The 20,055-nt window shown below is 39.6% G+C and overlaps 1 protein-coding gene across 1 annotated transcript in view; it reads left to right on the plus strand.

Moving 5' to 3' along the window:
• The first annotated feature begins 992 nt into the window (after positions 1-992).
• Positions 993-20,055, plus strand: part of REV3L (REV3 like, DNA directed polymerase zeta catalytic subunit) — a 183,916-nt gene continuing 164,853 nt past the window's right edge. The window contains exons 1-2 of the mRNA XM_024740937.1: positions 993-1,178; positions 1,419-1,940. Of these exons, the coding sequence (XP_024596705.1) occupies positions 1,802-1,940 (139 nt within the window). The 5' untranslated portion in view covers positions 993-1,178; positions 1,419-1,801. The remainder of the gene's footprint in view (positions 1,179-1,418; positions 1,941-20,055) is intronic.

A 20,055-nucleotide genomic window follows, 5' to 3' on the forward strand; every position in this document is an offset into this window, starting at 1 on the left:
CTTGAAACCACGGTTTCTGCCTTCTACTGCTTCAATCTTTTTGATGGGAAGAAACCCTAATGGATTTTTAAGTGAAACTCTCGTTGCACGGATGAGGAAACTGAGGCCCGAAGAAACCAAATTATTTGTCCAAGGTCACGCCCAATATTAGTGACCAAGTCAGACAAAAACCTAACGGTTCTAATATAATGGTCAAGCCAGCTGCATCTGTTACTACCCTTTTTTTGCTCTCCGTTTTACAACTGCACCCCTATTTCCCCCTCCCCCCCCCGCTTTTGGATAAAGTTGTTTTGTCTAACGGTCCTCCCCCACCCCCTTTTGCTTTTATGCCTTAGGATAGTAAAACCTTACACAAACTGTTAATGAATAACACTGGGAGTCCACATCTGACGTGGTGACTTTCTTGGGCCTTTTTCTTCGGCCGAAAATTTCGCCGAAAGGCTCTTAATCCTACGTTCCGCGGGGAAGGGAGGGGAGGAAGGGGAGGAGGGAGGTCACTGGGAACTGACAAGTCCTTACATGTCCAGGCGCGCGCCCGGGACGCAGCCTATGGGTCCTAGGAGGAAACCAAGGAAGGACATACTAGGGCGAGAGGGGAGGAAAGGGGCGGGAGAGAAACACCGCGGTGGGAAATCCCTGTGCACTGCATCTGCCAAGCCCTGGCAAACCTAAGCAGAGCTAAGCGTGAATAAAACTCATTAAGCGGCCGGGCGCAGACACTGCAGAACAGGAGCTGAAGAGGGGGCGCGGTGGCTCGCGCCGCATGTGGGGGAACGAACGGCTGGGCGGCTCTTTTATAGGCCGAAGCCCGCGCTCGCGCGCCCCCGCCCCTCGCACCGCCCCTGGGCCACGCGCGAGGCCGCTGCGTTACCTGAGAAGGGCCAGCTGCGTCCGCCGCCCCCCTCCCGCGAGGCTGCAGCGGCACGAGGGCTGCGCCTCGCCTCCCCGCGGGCGGGTTTTCTTACCTTGTAAAAAGCCGTTTCCGCGGCTGCCCCCGCCTACTCTGCAGGATGTGAAATGGCGGTCGGCGAGGCGAGCGCGATCATCGCGGCTCCGGCCAATCCCGCCTAGCCACCGAAACGGCCCTGAACACTGGCGCCCCCCTCCCGCCTGGCCCTCCGAGCCCATCCATGACATCGGCGCTCCGCCGCCCCGTCCCTCCGCTGCCCCTCACCCAGGTAGCCGTGCCCACCGGCCGAGTCATCGATCCCCCGCGCCCTGTGCTGGCCGAGCTTTCCGGCAGCCTCAGCTCTCGCTGCGTGCCCGGGGGCGGGGGAGAAAACACCTACTAGGCCCCCGCCTGGATGTCCCGCTGGGGTGCCCTCCCGGTTCCCTCCCTTTCCCGCCGCTTCCCCTCCCCCAACTACTCACAGCCCTCTCTTCGCCGCACACACAACCCCCCTTCTTCCCTCCCCCAGTGGTTGCGTCCGTGACATCATCATCATGGCAACAAGAGCTGCAGCCTGGGACGGAGGAGCCCGTGTGATTCCCGGCGGCGGCGGCAGTGGCGGCAGCAGCAGCAGCAGCAGCAGCAGCACCAGCACCGACGAAAGCGCGAGGGCTTCCTTCCTGTCGCCCCTCGCCGGGTGCTCCTGAGGAGGCGGCGGCAGCAGTGCCCACACCGCCCCGCCCGCCGCCGCTGTTCGCCGTGTCTGAGTGTGAGGGGAGGGGACCGAACCGCGGAGAGGAGGGGGCGCCGCCGCCACCGCGGCTGTGGGGCCGCCGCTGCGGAAGGAGCCGCCGCTGCTGCTGCCGCTGCCAGGTCTCTAGAGAAGAGGAGGTAGTGGCGGCGGCGGCGAACATGTTTTCAGTGAGGATAGTGACTGCCGACTACTACATGGCCAACCCACTGCAGGGGCTGGATATCTGCCAATCCCCCCTCACCCAGGCCCCTGTCAAGAAGGTGCCGGTGGTGCGAGTCTTCGGAGCGACCCCGGCAGGTAAGCGGGCGGGAGCGGCGGACGCCCGGGGCAGCCCTCCCCGCCGCGCACTCGCGCGCACGCCGCCGGTCCTCTCCGCAGACCGCTGCCGCGTCTTCCCTCCCCTTGGCCCTCCTCGCCTTTCCTCCCGAGCCTGACGAGAGGCGCAAAAATGGGGGTCTGCGCGGGCGTTGCGCGCCGCCCCCCGCATGCCACCTCAGGCGGAGAGGCGGCGGGCGCCGAGTGTTTACACTGCGTGCGGCGGTCGGGAGTCGGGTCCGCACTCGGGGTCGCGGGCAGGCGGAGCGGGCACCACTCTCGCCCCGGAGGATGGGTCAGGTGGCCGCGCCATGTCCTCCGTGAACGGGTGCGCCGGCCCCGCTCTGAGGTCGGTCGCTGGTGGGACCGCGGACACCCTCTGCGTCTCCCAAGTTCCCCTTGCTGGAAATGGCTTTCAGAGGAGTGGGGAAGTGTCAGCTCTGTTGTCAGTCGCTCCTCGTCGCCTCTTCTCACCAGCGCTCTCCTCTGCCCCTTCTGGAGATGCTGTGGGCTGAAGAATGGTGCCTGGGGCCAGATAATCTTTCTTGTTGAAGTGACCATGTGGTTCTGCTGTGAATGCAGGTCGTAACTCCTTAGAGTTTAAAGTAAAGCCTCAGAGTCTGGGGGACAGGGCTGCGTCCCCAGGTGCATTGCTTTCAGGGAAATGTGTATCCACGGAAGTAGGTAATGCGTGTTTATGTTGCCCAACGTACAACATCCCACTTAATAGCGTGAATTTCATAGGAACCACATCTAACTCCAGCAACGCAAACATTAAAAAAAAAATGCCCCTGTGCTGGGGTGTAGCATTGCATTTTAAATACACGTACATCTAAGACAAAAACAATTTTGAAGAACCAGTGGGGTGGGGAGACAAGCTACGTTCTCAAAAGCTCTTGGGGATTTATGATAATGTAAGTAGGATAGTGGCCAAATTTACAAGGTTTTTAATTGTTTTGTTTTTCTACATGCTTTGAACTGCCTTTGTGAAGTAATGGAGCTGCCTCCTAGAAAGAGATGCTCTTACCTCTAGCTATGTACTGCCCTTTGGGATTTTAGATAGCGTTTGCCACTTGATGCTCCTTGCCCTAGTCACCATTCATCTTATTACTGCAGTCAGTTTTCCTGTGGGCTATCAAGATAATAGCACTTTCCCAAACACAAGCACTCATTCTAAGCAGTTATCTTTTAATGTGAATTCTTTTCGTTAAAAATTTCAGTGTTGTTAGTGAGATTTGATAGATTGCTTCTTTTTAAAACAGTGAAAAAGATTTTGATGATATGGACTTTTTAAGATGGGGCATTTGGGTGCTGTTAACAATTTGTTGAAAGTGTAACACCTGAAACTTTGGAGGCTGGAGAACAGAGGCAATAAAGAGTTCTGAAGGATAGATTTTCTGCCCTTTTAAATATAGTGGTGCTGTCTTTGTTTCTAACTGGAATTTCAGTGTAATATACTGTTGTTGTTTTTTTTCACTTCAGGTGCAGAGAAGGAATAAGATAGGGATGTTGATATAGCTCTGTTCAGCCAGATTTTGAAAATTTAAAGGGACATGCTAATAGGATATACTGTGGCATTGCTGTGTATTACAGTTTGTATGGTTTGGGTTACTTTTCTACACATAGTTTTTTTTTTTCTCTGCACAAGTCATTAAATATGTATCCCTGAGTGATTTGCAAGCTCTGTTTTATAGGAAAGTTTTGTTTGTGGAAAAAAAGTGAATTTCAGAGTGAGCTAGGAGGAATTTTATTATGTGAAAAAATATTCTTTAAAAAATAAAGAGTATGGTGTACTTTTGTGTTTCTCAATATAAAAAAAAATAGAAATGTGAACTAGTTTATAAAAAGAAATACGTGTTTCTTCCTCTTGGACATCTTACAATAGATTACCAGCATCTCCCCCTCCCACCCCTTAAAAAAAACTGGATTAAAAAATCACTTTGAAATGTATAATGTAAATCAATATAAAAGTTAGACCTTTTTGTACATACATTGAAAGATATAAAACCTGATACAGAGAAATCCAAACTTCAAGTTGTTAAGGATAATTGAATTGAGTTTGCTATAAATATAGTCCACATACATAAATTTTTGTTTCCTCAAAAGGTGAAAAATTTTGACATCACTGGCATACATTTAGAGTTTACAGCTTTCAGAATCAAGCCAGCATTTTTAGCATGTCAGAAACTCCCAGTAAAATTAATATTAATTGAACATAAGTAAAAACTGTACAATTATCTGCTTCTGAATTCTCTCCCCAAAGAAAAGTAGTCCAGTCCACCTAGTAAAATAAATTTTGAAATTAATTAATATAAAAAAGAAGTCAATTTGGCTTAGTAAAAGTCTGAATGCTAGAATTTTTAATGAAGACAGATTTGTTTGAAAGCACAAACTATATATATCTACTAATTAGTAAAATTAATGAAAAATTGTAACACATGATAAATCTATGTTAGAGTGTCATAAACTTAAGTCTTTCATACATAGGAAATTTTGGAAGTCCTCAATTCTTTACCTTGGTTTGGAGAAAATATGTTTTTAAACTGAGTTTGCTTTTCAAATGAAGTTGTGAAAAATAACAGCAGAAGAAATTTTCTCCCAAATAAAATGACCATTTCAGATTTATATTATAAATTTTGAACTGATTGGTTTATTACATTTTTACTAGTTCAGTTTTCCTATTATTGCATGAAAAGTATTTTTCTGCTTTAGAAAACAGTCCAGTTGACTTCTGATTGTCCTGTGTTTTGAGGGCATATTTGAGTAATTTAAGAAATAAATTGTCTTAGGTTTAAGAGCTCTCATATCTTAAGTTGGTGAAATTTGAAAATGTATTTTAAAAAGTGGTACATTCAAATTTGAATGATAAATCCTGACTAACTGATTTAATCCTTTGGTGATTGAGGATATTGGTTCCTGAGAGAATCAATTAAATTTTCTATATATAAGTGATGGAATTATTTTTAAAAAACCAAAAACCTCTTCTGCTTTTCTTTCACTCATTTAAAAATGTCTTGAATATTGTTTTGACATACAATGTATTTAGCAATATAACAATTTTTTGGTAACTTGTTTTAGTGGTGGGAAGCAAGGTTATAAATAACTAAAGTACAGGACAGCGTTTTTTCACTTAGATTTGAATATGGGTATGAGTGCTCTGGGAATTCACTTCAAATAAAATCCTAAGGCTTTATTGTAAGGACCTGACTCAGGTGGATCTGGGAAGCTGCCCAGTTACCACATACTAACTCTTGCTTATTAGTTGCCTGATGTAACTCATTTCATGTTGAGCTTAGCTTTCTCAGTTTTCTCAACATCAATTTAAACAGAATTATCCTTTCAAAAAGCTTCCCTGCTGAGATGCAGAGTAGGAGTAAATAGAAGAGTGTGAGTGAGATGTTCACATAGCAAGTAATTAAACAAAGTAGGACAAACAGACTATAGAGGGAGCTGCTTGACTTTAAGATTACTGTAAGGAACTCTGCCATCTCCCCCCCTCTAAGTCTTCCTCCAGCTAGTGAAAATTTTAGTAGATTGTTCTAGATGCTATGAAATCAGGTTATTCAACATAAGAAATTGATAATTCTGAAATGCTGTATAAAGTTACGTAGTTGCATAATCTCACTTTTTGGGTATTTTGGTGGATTGTTAAATAAATTTGAGATGAGTACAATTTTGAAAGCTAAAGCATTTATCAACAACTCAGATTACGAATAATTTCTCTAAAAACAGTCTTGTTCATAGGCTTTTTTTTTTAAACCATTTAAAAATATTTTAACATCACATAATGCCTATTTGATATAAATATTAGAAAGATTTTTCAGGAGCACTACTGAGATTTAGTGATTTACCACAAACAAAATTAGTCAGTTTATTTATTAGGTATTTGAAGCTTTAGTTGCAAATTTTATTAGTTTTCTGTATTGTGTTTGACTTAAAATAACCATCAGTTAATCAGAAGCTTATTAAGCAGGAGTCCTCTTAAATCTGTGGACACAGTGGAATGTTGTAGTACGTGATTCAGTTCATTCAGTGAACACTTAATGAGAACCTACTGCATATATATTGAGCTATGTTTTAAGTGCCGTCGTTATGAACAACTTTTACCCTCCAGAAGCTCACAGTGTAGGAGGGATGATAGACATGTAAACATAAGTCAAACATAGTTTAATTGGAATATAAAAGAAATGTGTGTAAGACAAAGTGAGGACTCAAAGGAGGACATGTTCATTGACCACCTAGCAGGCAAAAAGGGGAGTCAGGGAAGGCTTCATGAAGGAAGTTTGGATTAAGTCATTTTAAAGCAATTTCAAAAGAATATTAAAATTCTGATAGAGGAACAGATACAAGGTAATTCACAAATGGAGAGAAAACTGCTCTTGGCTGGGCAGCTTGGCAATGCATATCAGAATCCTTGAAATGTTGTTTTTTGACCCAGTAATTCCAGTTTTAGGGATTTTAATCTATGAATGTAAATCTTTTGGCAAAATCTGATTATCTTTTGAATCCATCTACTTCTTACATTATCCATCACCACCCTAGTCTAAACTACTAGCATTTTTGGATGCATTTACAATAAACAGCCTCCTAATCTTGGCCTACCCCAATCTATTCTGTTCCCTTCTAATCTGTTTTCTACACTGTAATCAGGGATCTTTTCAAAATGCAAACCTGATTATATCACCATACTACTTGGTATGCTTCAGTAGCTTTCCATTGCATTTAGGATAAGGACAAAGCTACATGTCTTATGTGGTGGCATCTGCATGTCTTACAAGGTCTTGCACAGTCTGGTCCCTACCTCTCTATCCAGTCATGGCTTGAGCCATGTCCTTCTTGCCTTGCTCTTTATGTTCCAGCCATATTGACCTTATTTCAGTCCCTTATTCTTGCCATGCTCCTCCCTCAATGAGGCCTTTGTACCTGCTGTTCCCTCTGCCTAGAACGTTTTTCCTTTTCCTTCACCTAAACTCCGATTTGTCATTCCTCAGGGAAGCCTTCCATAGACTCTCAAAGCTCCATAAACTCTCCTTCATAGCACTTGCTATAGTTGTAATTTTTATATACATTGGAGATTGTTTTTCCCAGTAATCTCCATAAATGCTGGTAACGCTTTCATTTTTGCTCACCATTATACAGACAGTGCTGACCACAGTGCTTGAAACTCAAGCATTTGTTGCAAGAATTAATCAATAGATGATAGGCATAACAGGGAACAGCCCCAAATGTTCAACAACTGAGAAATGGTTACATAAATTGGGCATATTCATTTAGTAGAATTTATGTCATTAAAGTCATGTTTTCATGATTATAATATAATATATAATAATATGGGAAAATGCTATCAGTATATTATATGAAAAAAATCAGTTTGCAAAATAGTCATTTATGCAGAAAAAATGCACCAGAATATAAAGGTTGGTTATCACTGGCAGGTGTATTTTGTATTTTTCAGATTTTCTTCAGAGAACATGTATTGATTTTATAATTTGGAAAAAGAAACTATACAAAATTAAGGAAAAGCTGTCAGAAATATGGGAAAAAGACTTGAGGTTGATATTGGGCTCCCAAATAAGTATCAACTAAAATGCATGATGATAGTGTTAAACTTGATTATATAAATTCAGTTTAGGAACTGTAAAATGATTCTTATATTAAAGAAAACCAGTAATTTCTAGTTTTATTATACTCATTTATATGTAAACTGATTTTAATTTTAAAATGTTTTGCAGAGTAGGATGGCTTTGGCACATGACAGCAATGAAACAGAGCAGAGACTCTAATATATGTAAGAGCTTAGTGTATGATAATGGATGCTACCTTTCCTGTCAGTAGTGGAAAGAATTCTTTTTTTTTTTTTTTTGCGGTACGCGGGCCTCTCACTGTTGTGGCCTCTCCTGCTGCGGAGCACAGGCTCCGGACGCGCAGGCTCAGCGGCCATGGCTCACGGGCCCAGCCGCTCCGCGGCATGTGGGATCTTCCCGGACTAGGGCACGAACCCGTGTCCCCTGCACCGGCAGGCGGACTCTCAACAACTGTGCCACCAGGGAAGTCCCGGAAAGAATTCTTTAATAAAGTGTTGGCTTCCAGATAAGTGAGAAGATTTAAATGTGAAAACAAACAAAAAACGTAGGATAATTATTTTAATTTAATCTAGGAATGGTGAAGGCCTTTCAAAGTATGAAACAGAACTGAAGCCAGATTGCTGAATTTTACACCGTAAAAATAAAATTCTGTATAACGACAAAAATCATAAAGTTAAAAGTAGACTAGTCAAAATTATTTGTACACTTTTCACAAAGGACTAATTTCCTCTTAATATACAAAGAGCTCCTAGAAAACAATCCAGTAGAAAAAGTGAGCAAAGAGAATTCATATGAAAAGATGTGCAATTTTATTATAATGAAGATGTAAATTAAAGCTACAGCATACCATTTATCACCTATCTAATTAGGAAAGATTGATTACATAGTATAACTTGGGGAGGGTGAGAGGAAGGGGAAATGGGCATTCTCATATATTGCTGGTGGGAGTATAAAGTGTTCATTTTCTATGGAAAGCAATTTGTAAATCATGTTCAGAATTTAAAAATGCACGTATATTTTAGTGGTGGTGTTTTTTTTTTTTGGCTGTGTCACGCAGCTTGTGGGAACTTACCCTACTAAGGATTGAACCCGGGCCCCTGGCAGTGAAAGCCCAGAGTCCTAACCACTGGATCACCAGGGAATTCCCTTTTTTTTTTTTTAAGTTCTTTTTTACTTTTTCATGTATATTTTGATCTAGCAACTTCATTCAAGGATTTTATCTTCTAAAAGATATTATATATGTGTCAAATGAGCATATAAGAATATTTGTGGCAGCATTGTTTGTCATTGCAAAAGGTTGGAAACAACCTAAACATAAACCAGTAGGGGAGTAGTTAAGTATTATTATGGCATATCTATTCAATGGAATACTAGGCAGTCCTTAAAATAATGAGGCAACACTATGTGTACTGCTGTGGTGCCATGTCTGATACATTAAGAGGAAAAAAAGCAAGATGCAAGACTCCATGTGTGGTATGCTGCCATTTGTGTGGCTTAAAAAATATATATGTATAAAATATATAAATATATGTAAATAAAAATATAAATATATATTTATAAGTATATATATTGTACACATATCTGGAAGGATACATGAGAGTTTTGTAACAGTGGTTGCCTCCAGTGAGGGTAACTGGTGGCCTAGAGGACAAAGGTGGGAGTCTAATTTTTTTATAGTTTACTGTTTGGTAACTTTGGGATGTTTTTTGCCATGTGCATGGGATACCTGTTCAGAGTTAATTTTTTTAGGTTATGTTGTGCTTGCAAGAATTGGTAAGGAAGAACAAAAATAAAAGGGCATAGTAGTCCTAAATAGTTGTCAAATGATTACTGCAGTACTGTTTAATTTTAGGTTTTAATTTTACTGTTTAATTTGAGGTCTTCTAATTCAGAGCTTCCAGTTGATGTTATGTGGCTCTGGGCGCTAGTGGAGTGGGGTCTGAAGGTAGGGTATGGGGTTCCTGTAAGCAGAGAGCATGATGAGCATAACTAGCAGGTATTGCTTTGTTTGATACTTTAAGTACATTAAAGAAGGTGCTTTACTACTTGGAATCTACTTCAGCCAGCCAGAGTATGCAGCCGCCTCTTGTCAAGAAAGGATCGTGGAGCTGTCATTGGAGTTTGTATTCTGGGTGTGGAGGAGCGTGTCATCCAGTGCAAGGTGCAGCCACTGATGATGAGAGGACTGGGTAGCAGGGATGTTGCACTGGGGGGCCTAGCTCTACGACTGAATTTTGCCTGTACTGGATTCTCTTAGCTGTTTGATGTGCCATTTAGCTTGTTGCAAGGTGACTGCCTAATAGTGCATGTATGTTCTGAAAAAATAAATCATCATTGTTATTTTGAAATATTGCTCCTGATGTGAAAAAGGTTGGATTTGAAATTCATTCATATTGTTACAAATTTTATTTAAATTAAAAAATTTCTTCCATAATTATATAAAGAAAATGTGATGAATTTTTTTCATCAAGCACCATGTCGATGCCTCCAAATGCCCTCTTGTTGGCCAGTGTGCTGAACAAATATTATTTACAGTGTGAAAGGGGTTGGAAAACACTGTTCTGGTGAAATTCTCTCATTTTATTTAAAGAAAACTGATATCTGGATAGATAAGCTCAGGGATTTGTCCACTTTACAGTTGGTTGGTGTGGGGCTGGGTCTGAAAACTGGGGATCTTGACTCGGCCCTTACTGCCTCACACTGGCTCCCCAGACCTGAGGGAAAATTGGAAAGGCATTGGTTATAATTGAAAGACGAACATACAGACGTTTAGAGGAAAAAAAATGCACGTACACAGTTTAGAAATCTTTGAGGGCCTGCTGTGTCCGATAGTGCTTAGACTCTTCCTGTAGACTAGGTTATATAGTAGGATTTGTTTTGTGATGACTGTAGCTATCTCCTTTTAAAGAATAATATAAAGGTTAGACTATAACAAGAGGAATTTAGGACAGATATAAACAAAAATTGATACTAGAATTGTATGTATATAGTTTTCCAAAGAAAAGGGGAATGAATCAGGAGACCTTTCAAGTTCCTCTGGTGCTGTAATTAAACTTTTTCTGGTCTTGCTTTTGATTGGATTAGAATTTGTTCAATTAAAAATGAGTGAAAAATGATTGGAGTTTAAGTAGGTTGGGGTTAAATAGGCTTCAAAGAATGTTGCCATTAGCCTTAGATATTTCAGAGAAATACTTAGAAACTTATTAAGATATGGGATATGGGATGGTATATGTCACTTTGGTACCTGGCTGCCATTTTAACACCACAATGATGCTAAATAAGAGAGGAAATAAATAATGGGAGTTAAGGTACACTAAACTTTGGGTAAAATTGTGTTAACTTATAGTTTCCAGATAAGGCAGGAGTAGGTGTCTTAGGCAATTTAAAGAAAAACACTTCACTGTCTAGACATAAAGTAGATGCATTTTGAGACCAAAACAAATTATAAGTAAAACCCTCTTAGTGACAGCTATGTAACCTTTTGGTGTGTGGTTGGGTGGGGGTTTTTTGTTTTTTTCTTTATTTTTTTTGCCATTTCTTTTAAGTTTTCCAGATGATCTTCTGTGTTTCTTCCAGTTCTCTGTAGATTTTTAAGTATTTCATTTTTTTAAGTGAAAAATATTTTGTTGCTTAATTAGTATTGGCAAACTGGACTGTTTTCTGCAGCAGAAATTGAATATATGCCTAGCAAAGTAAATTTGGAGGAAAAAGGGCAGTAATTGTCTTCTGAAAACTTAGGGTTTTTTGGGTCCAATTCTGTTTTCTTTTTGGATGATAGCTGTGGGAAGTACTAAGATTTTGAGGTCAATTTCCTTGGGGACAGTTATTTAATTTTCTTTGGGTTAAGAGAGCATTTACTATATATATGATTCAAAGAATAAAAGAAAGCATGTTACCTCAAAAATGCTTGTGTAGTATATAACAGTTTAACAAGAGTTTTCTATTTTTCTTCCATTTATTACAACTACCAAGGAAGTATAACAAGGATTAAAAGAAATATCTTATTTTGCATATATATTTATACTTCAAAGTAATTTATACATTAAATTAGGTTTTGTTTGAGATGGTGAAATGAAAGAGTTTGTAAGTAAGAATACATGTTGATATGTGAAAAAATGTGAAGTTAAAACATGTTGGCATACTCCTAGTTTCTCAGAACAAGAAAATGACTAATCTAAATTTCATTTCAGAATAAAAACCAAGACAAGCCACATAAAAGCAACCTAAAAATTAAACTGTCATCATATTATTTGTTTTAAAACTATGGAATAATATATCTGAGGAAGATTTCTCTCAAAATTGTTTTTCTCAATTTCAAGTAAGTAATTTATTTTGGTTAATATATTGGGGATGAGGGGAGGTGGGGGTGAACCTTGGCATTGAAGTTGATAAATCTACTCATCCTTAAAGTAACAACTCAAATATTAACCACTTTAAAGCCTTCTGTGACTCCTTTGCCCATTCCCAAAAGATTACCTCTTTGGTCTTCCACAGTCCTAGCCTCTTTTCATGTGGCTGATAAAGGACTGACTACACTGAGCGTTGTGTTTGTCTGTAGGAATAGTCATATGGCACTACCCTCGTGTGCCTCCTGCCCCTCACCCCTACCCCAGGATCCTCCACACTGCCTTCTGCTGCTAAGAAACCCTGGATAAGTTATTTTATTTCTGTGAGCCTTAATTTCCTCCTCTGTAAAGTGAGTTTTAATAATTTCTACCTCACTGGATTATTATGATTAAACATGGTAAGCGGCACATATCTGGCATATATAGTAACATAACTGTTACTTTCTTTTTAACCCTTCTAACTCCAGAATCTGCCACATTACTGCTATATACCAAGCACTCTTTAAAATGTTTGAGTTGAATTGAAGTGAAAAATGGAATTTTTGTAGCATTTATTCATTCCTCAGAATAGGACAAACTAAAATACCTGTACATTGTGGTGTAAGGCTCTTTACAGTTGGTCACTGACTCATATGTCTTAAGTCTAGGTAATTACTGGTTTAAAACACTTTTAAAAAATTGGCTGTGTTTTATAAGTACCCTACCCAGGCCTGATTTTTCTTTTTAAACTGTTGATATGTGTGTGTGTGTGTGTGTGTATGTATACATATACATACATATATGTATGTGTGTGTGTGTGTATATATATATATAGAGAGAGAGAGAGGTGGGGGGGGGGAGAGAGACAGAAAACTATCCAAGTCTGATCTTGCCTTGAAAAAGGGCAGTGTTAAGCCATTGATCAAGGAGTAAGAACAGTTTTCCAATACTGCTGTTTAGGTTAAGTGTATTTCTTGTGAAAGAGCCTTATTTTCCAAAGCCATTAGTAGTGCCTTCTTTTTTTAAAATGATGGTAGAATGAGTTGGAAGTGTGTGCGCGCCAGAGATCATAGTAAAGGTGACAGTGGGAACTATCGCTCTCTTCTTTTTTTGTCTTTTGTGAATTAGTAACACACACACAAAAATTGAAGCCTTTGGTTTTTAAACCCATTTAGTATTGTGGAATGTGGACCAAATGAATTCATTATTGCCTAGAGTTTCAGTTTTCTTCACCATATTTTTTCTACATATATTTCCAGGTTTTCTTTTGTTTTTTAATAGCATTGTCTTCTGTTTTTTTTCATGAAGTTATTAGAAATATTTTCAAATTAATTTTGATGAATCACACTTTGGTTGATGTTGCTTAGTGGTTATAAAATAGAAGCCAAGTTAGTCAAAAGACTTTAAGGTTACATCATTTTACTAACAGAGGTTATAGACCATTTATTGAGCTCTTACTGTGTGCCTTATTCTAAGTGTTTTAATTTTCACGACTCTATAAAATAGTTACTACTATCTCCGTTTTACAGTTGAGGAAATGAGGCATGAAGAGATTAATTAACTTTTGCCTGAAGTTATTCAGCATATGTTTACCTCATAGCATGTGAGAATTAAAATGAGGGAACATGTATTAGGCCATTACCTGCCTAAACAGAAGAAGCAGAGAAGCAGAATCTGAGATGTATGTTTCCTAACACTTCCAGAATCTGATAATAGCCATTACTGAGACATGACAGTGACCATGAATGTATTCTTATTCATTAATGTTTTTTGTAATAAATATACCCTGCTACTCTGTACTGACCCTTTTTTTCCTGAGCAATATTAATGTTTCCTCTCAGATTCATGTTCCCATTTGAACTGAATTATTTTGTTTTTATGTGTATGTGTTTATAAGGTGATGGTAGGGCTTTACTATAATATCAATCTGATATAAAATATTTTTATAAGTTAAATAATATATGAATATATTCTCATTGTGAAATTTAAAAAAGCAGAAACAGGCAAAACAAAAATTTTCCTTGGCCACTAATCCTATTCACCTCCCCACTTGTATCAATTTTTGTTTAGCAAACCTGCCCCAAAACTTAGTGTATAAAACAATAGCCATGGGCTTCCCTGGTGGCACAGTGGTTGAGGGTCCGCCTGCCGATGCAAGGGACGCGGGTTCGTGCCCCGGTCCGGGAGGGTCCCGTGTGCCGCGGAGCGGCTGGGCCCGTGGGCTGTGGCCGCTGGGCCTGTGCATCCGGAGCCTGTGCTCCGCAGCGGGAGAGGCCGCAGCAGTGAGAGGCCCGCGTACCGCAAAAAAAAAACAAAACCCAAAAAACAATAGCCATTTGTTAGCCCATGATTCTGGCAAGGGCTCAGTTCAGCATTTCTGCTCCTGCTTCTGGCTGGGCTTGCTTATGCGGCTGCAATCAGCTGAGAGGTCGTCTGGAAGCCAATTGGCCTAGAATGGCTTCACTCCTATGTCTGGATATTGGTGCTGGGGTGGCGGAGAGCCATGTGTCTCCAGAAGGCTGGCCTTCATGTGGAGGCAGTAGTAGGATTTGTAGGAGCAGCAAGTGAAGGCAAGCCCCATATATTTTGTCTGATGGGCCAAAGCAAATCACATGGCCAAGCCCTGAGTCTGTGTGGGAGGAATTTCCTAAAAGTGTGTGACTCATTAGGGGGCCATTACTGCAACAATCTGCTATACCTCTGTTGCTGGCCGACTCATTTTTCAGAAAACATTTATCAGTATACCGTGCTCTACTCTTGAAAAAGTATAGTGTTTAAGCAATTTATTTACCTATTCAGATAAATTTAGTTAATTTCTTTTTCTCAGTTGTTTTATTCCATTCTCATCATCCTTCAGCATCATTCCTGGTCCCATTCACCCAGCAGATTTAATTGATCACCCACTAAGTGCACAGTAGGCCATCATGAGGTGAGGAGCAGATGGAGCAATACTACTGTGTTCATCATCAAAGTTTCTTAAACTTGTCCACCTGTCTGCTTCATTATATGAACAGTATTCTATAAAAGCAGGCAATTACTAACAAATTTTTTAAAATGACCAACAGCTCACACCAGCCTGAACATATCTTATGTACTACATTTTTTAAATGTCTTACAAGGATTTCTTCCAGTAAGAAGAACTATATAATACAGAGGTTGTTTCAATCTGTACTCCCACCAGCAGTAATGAGACTTCTTCCATATTTTCACCAAGGTTATGGTCTCAAATGTTTTGATCTTTACCAATCTAATAGATAAAAATTATAGATCTCAGTGTAGTTTTAATTTGCATTCTTTTATTATGAGTGAGATTGGATGTCCTTCCAGATACTTGAGAGCCATTTGTATTTCTTTTTCAGGATACCAGTCGTTTATCTTTTACCCACTTTTCTGTTGTGAGTCTTGGTCTTTTGCTTACTGATTCCAAGGAGCTCTTCATATATTAGGAAAATTGGTCTATATCTGTGAATTGAGTTGCAAATATTTTTTCTAGTTTTAGTCTTATGGTAAATACATTTTATTTGAATAATTTTTTTTCATTTTATAACGAAGTTTGTATCTTAAATGACGCTTTTAGAACACATTTAGTTGAGGTTAGGTTTAAGTATTAGCTTTGGGAATGGAAGAACACTTATTTAGAGAACTTACCTTTCAAAACCCTGACTTAAAATGAAAAGTTTCAAAAGGATCCTATCTTTGATATACTTTTTTCTCTTCTAAGTTTGGTACTATCATGAGACCACTCCTTTTGACAGACCAGTCCAAGAAGTAGGATCATCCTTTGGAGGGTAATTTTTAGATGATTGACTGTAGAGCATAGGCGGAAAATACATTTCTGTTACTTAAAATAAATTGTTAATAATGTTGCTTTGAGTGTTATCTAGTTCAGTGTGCATTGTGTGTATGTGTTTGTGTGTAATGTGTACAGTATACACACATATATATAGTGGTAGTGTTTCAAGCAGTGCTCTCGTATAACCCTTCATCTCTTTAGCCAGCCTTTACCTAATCAACCATATAGTTATATTAATGTGGCTACATTTGGCTGTTGTTTTTCCAGTGGGCCACAAAGAAGAAAGATAAACAAACTGTGACCTTTTTTGAGAAAGCAATAATGCTACCCATTACCCAGATAATATCCTACATTTTTAATAAGATTGTAACGAGGTAGGAAGAGGATAGCAGAGGCATCTATGATATATGCAGCATCTGACATTATGAAATACTTTGACTTCTTGCCTTGAGTTCTGTATAAAAGTGGAATAGAAAACTGCAAGGCTAAAGAGCTTAGCATGTTTTAAGTCATTTAATGTAGTTCTCAAAAGTTTTTAAAGTTGGCAAACCCTTTCTTCATAATCATTTTACCCAGCAGCATCAAAAAAAGCAAAACCAGACAGGAATCCTTAAGTGATTCATAGTGAGGAATAGTAGAAAACCCTTTTTTGCCATGTTTTACATGGTTTTTAATTTTTCAAAGTTGTCAAGGTATTCTTTAGGGTCTGTTATATCATCAGTATCTTTATAAATATTTCATCGACAATTAAATTTTTCTATTTATTTGTTACCAAATTGTTGACATACTATTATTTCCTTGATTGATTCTTTTAAAAAAATTCTAATATTTCTGAGGTTGTAATACATCTCACAATGTGTACATTTAACACAGTAATTTTTTCTCCTGAAAAGCTAGTATTAAACTGATGGTACATCTTATAATAGATGACTTCCTGAAGGAAATGTGACATTTCATAATTTGTTTTCTTTTTTTTTTCATCATTTGTTTTCATTCTCTACTTATTTTTAATCTATTCTGTCATGGAATGAGACTTTCCCACTTTATTTTGTTCTTCACTTTCGCTTTGCATCTCTAATTGTTTTAACTTTTGTATATTTTGATGTTGTGTTATTGGCACATAAAGCTTTATAACTGATAGGTCTTTTTTTTTTTTTTTTTTTTTCCGTATGCGGGCCTCTCACTGTTGTGGTCTCTCCCGTTGCGGAGCACAGGCTCTGAATGCGCAGGCTCAGCGGCCATGGTTCACGGGCCCAGCCACTCTGCGGCATGTGGGATCTTCCCGGACCGGGGCACGAACCCGTGTCCCCTGCATTGGCAGGTGGACTCTCAACCACTGCGCCACCAGGGAAGCCCTGATAGGTCTTTTATAGCAGTACTTTTCAAACTAATTGTGGTGAAGAATCAATTTTTTCTGATACCTCTTTAAAATACATTAACAATGAATTACTAGGGACTTCCTGGTGGTGCAGTGGTTAAGAATCTGCCTGCCACTGCAGGGGACAGGGGTTTGATCCCTGGTCCCGGAGGATCCCACATGCTGCGGGGCACCTAAGCCCATGCACCACAACTAATGAGCCTGTGCTCTAGAGCCCGCAAGCCACAACTGCTGAGCCCATGTGCGACAACTACTGAAGCCCGCATGCCTAGAGCCTGTGCTCCGCAACAAGAGAAGCCACCGCATTGAGAAGCCCACACACCACAATGAAGAGTAGCCCCTGCTTGCCGCGACTAGAGAAAGCCCGCGCGCAGCAATGAAGACCCAACGCAGCCATAAATAAATAATAAATAAATTAAAAATAAAATCCACCTCTTTAAAAAAAAAAAAGTGAATTACTAGAAAAATGAAATGAGAAGGAAAACCCAACAAGCTCCCTTTTTTTATTATTATATTATTAAATAGGTATAGAATTCCTGTCAAATTTCTGTAAGAGTTTCTAGTTTGATACTTGCTTGTTGCAAACCTATAACAAACAACTTTGTCATAGACTGCATTTGAGTAGCACTGTAGATACCTTTTTTTTTTTTTTGCGGTATGCGGGCCTCTCACTGTTGTGGCCTCTCCCATCACGGAGCACAGGCTCTGGACGCGTAGGCTCAGCGGCCATGGCTCACGGGCCCAGCCGCTCCGCGGCATGTGGGATCTTCCCAGACTGGGGCACGAACCCATGTCCCCTGCATCGGCAGGCGGACTCTCAACCACTGCACCACCAGGGAAGCCCTAGATATCTTTTTTTAATCAGTCTAACGAGACCTTTTAATTTTCTTCTTGAGTCCTATTTCTTGTTCCACATCAAAATTATTACCTATTTCCTTTTAGTTTGACTATTTACATGTTGTATAATTGCCTGTCACTATTTTTAATTCTTCTTAAGTCATTTCATTTTTTTTAACCCCATCTGAGGATCTTTCCAGTAGAGGTTTTAAACTATAAAAATTTGCTGTAATTGATGTATTTGATTTTTACTCCTATAATTTTATACTTTTAAATAATTCTGTTTTACTCTTTGCTTTCTGTTTTTTGCAGCATAAACTCTTTTATGTGCTTTATTAAGCATGATATAGTAATTTTTAAAAGCATATATACAGAAATGTAGTTTTAATGATAAAATTTGGGAACAAATAAGAAACATTTTCTTTTATGTAATGCAAGGAATTTAGCTTATTTTAATTTTTATACTCTTAGCTTCTGAGTCTTTAACTTATAAATGTTGAATGTTTTAAACGGTATATCTTCTCTTTAAAAAAATATTTAGCTTATGTGTTAAATTTCAGTAGAACAATTTAGACTTACCTCTATGTATTAATTTTGTATGGAGCACCACCACTCATCTATGTATATACCACACCTTTATACCCATTCTTGAGTTCCAGGTTTAATTTTTTTTTTTTTTTTTTTTTTTGGTTGCCTCAAATACATTTCCATGTACTATTTTTCAGGAGATATCCAGGTGGTTTACTTTTCTGAATCCTTGAATATCTGAAAATGGCTTTTTTTGTGTGTACATGTTAATGCGAGCATGGCTCAAAATGGTATTCTTGTGTCCCAGGCTTTTCCTTTAAAATTCTCTAAATATTATTCTGGCGTCTTTGAATTTTGACTGAGATAAGAAAGTCCTTTTGATGTAGAGATGCTGGTGTTTTTTTTGTGTGTGTGTGTGTTTTTTTGTAGTACGCTGGCCTCTCACTGTTGTGGCCTCTTCCGTCGTGGAGCACAGGCTCCGGACGCGCAGGCCCAGCAGCCATGGCTCACGGGCCCAGCCGCTCCGTGGCATGTGGGATCCTCCCGGACCGGGGCACAAACCCGTGTCCCCTGCATCGGCAGGCAGACTCTCAACCACTGCGCCACCAGGGAAGCCCTGGTGTTTTTTATTTTGGGATAGTTCTTCTATTATGCCTTTGATTATTGCTTTCATTCCATTTGTTATGCTATTTTGTTTCTAAATTAATGAAATACCTGTTATTTGTGAATTGGTTTACATTTCTTTTTTATACCTGCCTTCCCTCTTATTTTTAACTTTGTCCTTTCACATTCTTGGTGATCCTTTTTGTTTTCATCTTCTTACATTACTGATATATTTTCCTGTAATACAGATTCTATTCTTTCTCGTCTCCAGTATGGATTTTAATTTTGTTGTTTATATTTCTTTCCTTTTCCTTATCTCTTAGAGTGCCATTTATATCTTAGTCTGCGTATCTCTATTGTGTTTTTATTCCTTCCTTTTTTTTTTAAAGAATATGTTGGGGGTAGGAGTTTATTAAATTATTTTATTTATTTTTGCTGTGTTGGGTCTTAGTTTCTGTGCGAGGGCTTTCTCTAGTTGTGGCAAGCGGAGCCCCTCTTCATCGCGGTGCGCGGGCCTCTCACTATCGCAGCCTCTCTTGTTGCGGAGCACAGGCACCAGACATGCAGGCTCAGTAGTTGTGGCTCACGGGCCCAGTTGCTCCACGGCATGTGGGATCCTCCTAGACCAGGGCTCGAACCCGTGTCCTCTGCATTAGCAGGCATATTCTCAACCACTGTGCCACCAGGGAAGCCCCTATGCCTTCCTTTTGTAACTGATCATCTTTCCTTATAAAAGATGTTTCACAGAAACTGTATTTTCTTGTGTCTTATCGAGAACACAGCAGAGATACTGTCTACATTTCTTCTGTTTCCTAATGTAAATTATCACAGATTCTTTTCTTTGGCATTTTAAGATGTGCTGAATGTTTGTATAGGTCCCAAGTTTATCCTTCTATGAACAAGAGGCTATTTATCCACTCCTGATGTTTGCAAGTAGGCAGAGTCTGGAAAGTCCAATTGATTATCTTCATTTTTGCTTATAAACTGATAGACTTGCCTTCCCAGATATACAGAGCTAATAATTGAGCACAGCCCACTTAGATGAAAA

The sequence above is a fragment of the Neophocaena asiaeorientalis genome, unplaced genomic scaffold (genome assembly GCF_003031525.2).
Source record: "Neophocaena asiaeorientalis asiaeorientalis breed wild unplaced genomic scaffold, Neophocaena_asiaeorientalis_V1.1 scaffold203, whole genome shotgun sequence".
NCBI lineage: Eukaryota > Metazoa > Chordata > Mammalia > Artiodactyla > Phocoenidae > Neophocaena > Neophocaena asiaeorientalis.